General features: G+C 37.8%; 1 protein-coding gene across 1 annotated transcript in view; it reads right to left on the minus strand.

Annotated features, from left to right (window-relative positions):
• Positions 1–2,500, minus strand: part of LOC138037361 (sushi, von Willebrand factor type A, EGF and pentraxin domain-containing protein 1-like) — a 149,598-nt gene that overhangs the window by 22,057 nt on the left and 125,041 nt on the right. The window contains exons 73-74 of the mRNA XM_068883301.1: positions 1,194–1,367; positions 611–784 (exon numbers count right to left, since the gene is read on the minus strand). Of these exons, the coding sequence (XP_068739402.1) occupies positions 611–784; positions 1,194–1,367 (348 nt within the window). The remainder of the gene's footprint in view (positions 1–610; positions 785–1,193; positions 1,368–2,500) is intronic.

The following is a 2,500-nucleotide window of genomic DNA, read 5'->3' on the forward strand; positions in this document are numbered from 1 at the left end:
CACACCAGAAGAGCATCATGGGTAAAATATGTGGGAATTCTATCGATGCGTAAAATTTTGATTATGACGTCAGCGTACGCACGCCCGTACAGACTGTCGGGGTGGCGGTGGGGAGGAAGGACAGCGTCTGGGGACGGGAGTGTTCGTGCAATTTTCCTTGGTGGGAAATCGCGTGGAAGCGTTGCATTTGGCAACCCGCGTTTTTGTGGTGGGAAATCATATTAGTGATGAGCAACGGGATAGAGAGCAGGAAAGAGCACGGGAGAAGAGGCGAGGAAAATTAAGAAATTTACCCGAAAAAAATGCTCGAGAAAAGTCAAGGAAGGAGGAGAAGAGAAAAATAACGCTGACCCCGCGCCCCTCCTTCACCTACGCGACCCCAAAATTTACAAATTTACGGTTTATGGTTTATGGTTTAGGATTTATACACCGCGCATATCACAAAGTCTCATGGCGGTTTACAATTCTTTCTCTGGATTGAGATAGGACGTCAGCTTGTTAAGAAAAACGACATTGATTGTGCTGACCTGTTACACTTCAGTCTTAAAGTTTGTCTTCAGTAGCGATCTGCACACGAACGCGAACCGCGTAGGAAACTACAGCTGTTTACCTGAACATATCACATCTCTTCCACTCCACTTTTTGTCCGATGTGCACATTCTTGTCTTTGTTCCCTGCAGTTCATAACCTTCGTCGCATTCATATGTAATAGAACTTTGAAAGGTCGTGTCGTTACCAACAAACCTGCCATTTTCAGGTTTTTGTGGAATACCACAGTCTACAACTAAAAAAGAAAATAACCGACTTTTTGAGGGGTACTTTTGATTTCAACGAACGCAATCCCTTGTGCCACAGATGAAAGTTAAGAACATTAGCGACTGTCAGTTGGGAGAACGGGCACGACTACGAGTATATATATCTTTACTGTACTGAGCACGCGCATTAGGTTGAAAGGATGAAAAATTTCGAATTGCGCGTGCTCAGAACTGAGACGTCGTACTCGTCGTCGTCCTCGCATTCCACTCTGAACGTCGCTATTCATAAATAGAAGCAACAACAACAAAACCTCGGTTGTCACCTGCTGAAATGTTTTCCTTTTAAATAAAATTGAAAGAATGAGTGTTTAATCCAATTAGATATCCTTGAGTTTATAGAAGATATCACAATATTTTAACGGGTACCTTAAAGCCCACCTTTACATACTGGCTGCTGTCCTGTCCAAGTACCATTTTGCTGACACATGCGTTCTTCTGAGCCCCATAATTCATAACCCAAGTCACAATCAAAATACACCTTGCGGTTCACAGAATATTGCATTCCTACTTTTCGACCGTTTTTCGGTGTTCCTGGGTCTCCACAGCCTCCCTCTTAGAAAAATAAGATACATTCAATCAGGAAATAGGCGAAATACACTTAGCTAAATATTTATTTTTCGCACAATCTCTCAGCCGCTGACATTATCAGCCAACATTGAGGACTCTTTTGTAAATCACTTCTCCGGTGAAATTGATCTCCTCAATAAAGATTATTATTATTATTATTATTATTATTATTATTATTATTATTATTATTATTATTATTATTATTATTATTATTATTACTATTATTATTATTACATATCAGCCGCAGAAGGGATTTTTTTAATAAATATACAAATAGATAAAACACTTTAATTTATAATTAATATAATATGGAGTAAATAATAGGTATAAAATACTTAAATACTTAAAAGCTGTTTTAAATACTATCAATGTTCGCATAAAATACATGCATAGCAGTCGCCGGTCTCAATTGGCGTTAAGACCATTTTACGAATAACTCTTTTAAAGATAGCAAGTGACGAGCATTCTCTTACTTTCTTAGACAGTTTTGCCTATAGGTATGGTCCTATGTACCCGATAGAATGTCTCCCGAATCTAACCGTATAAAACTTGGTAATTGAGAATCACAATTTTGTTAAAGTGGTACTACGACCCAAAAAAGATTTTTTATTTTCTTTGGAATTTAAAACTATGTTAACTAAACACTAAATGATCCAAGTTTTAAGTTCAGATTTTAAAAAAAAAACACCTGCTTATTTTAACTGCAATTTTCTTATTTATTGGTCCGCCATTACTAACTTTAAAATCTTGAGAGAGCTGGGTCGAGGAGAAAATGACGTCAAAGACTCACTGGTTTAAGAATGCAATGCGTGTGTACGCGGCTGAATTAATATGCAGCACGGGAGTTTCGGGCTTTCAGACTTTTAAACCCGTGTTTTGCATATATAATAAATTGCGTTTACACGCTGAAATTTTAAGCTAATGAATAAATGACGTCATTTTCTCTAGATCCAACCCTCTGATGCCCAATCGGTCAGTTTTGAACGTGAGTAATGGCGGACCGTAAAATCCAAAACTGACACTCAAAATAAACAACCTTCGGATAAATCTCAAAGCTCAAAATTTTGCCAGTTAGGTGTTAAGTGAACACGCTTTCAAAATCTAAAGAAAAAAAGGAT

This window comes from Montipora capricornis, chromosome 2 (assembly GCF_036669925.1).
Source record: "Montipora capricornis isolate CH-2021 chromosome 2, ASM3666992v2, whole genome shotgun sequence".
Classification (NCBI taxonomy): Eukaryota; Metazoa; Cnidaria; class Anthozoa; order Scleractinia; family Acroporidae; genus Montipora; species Montipora capricornis.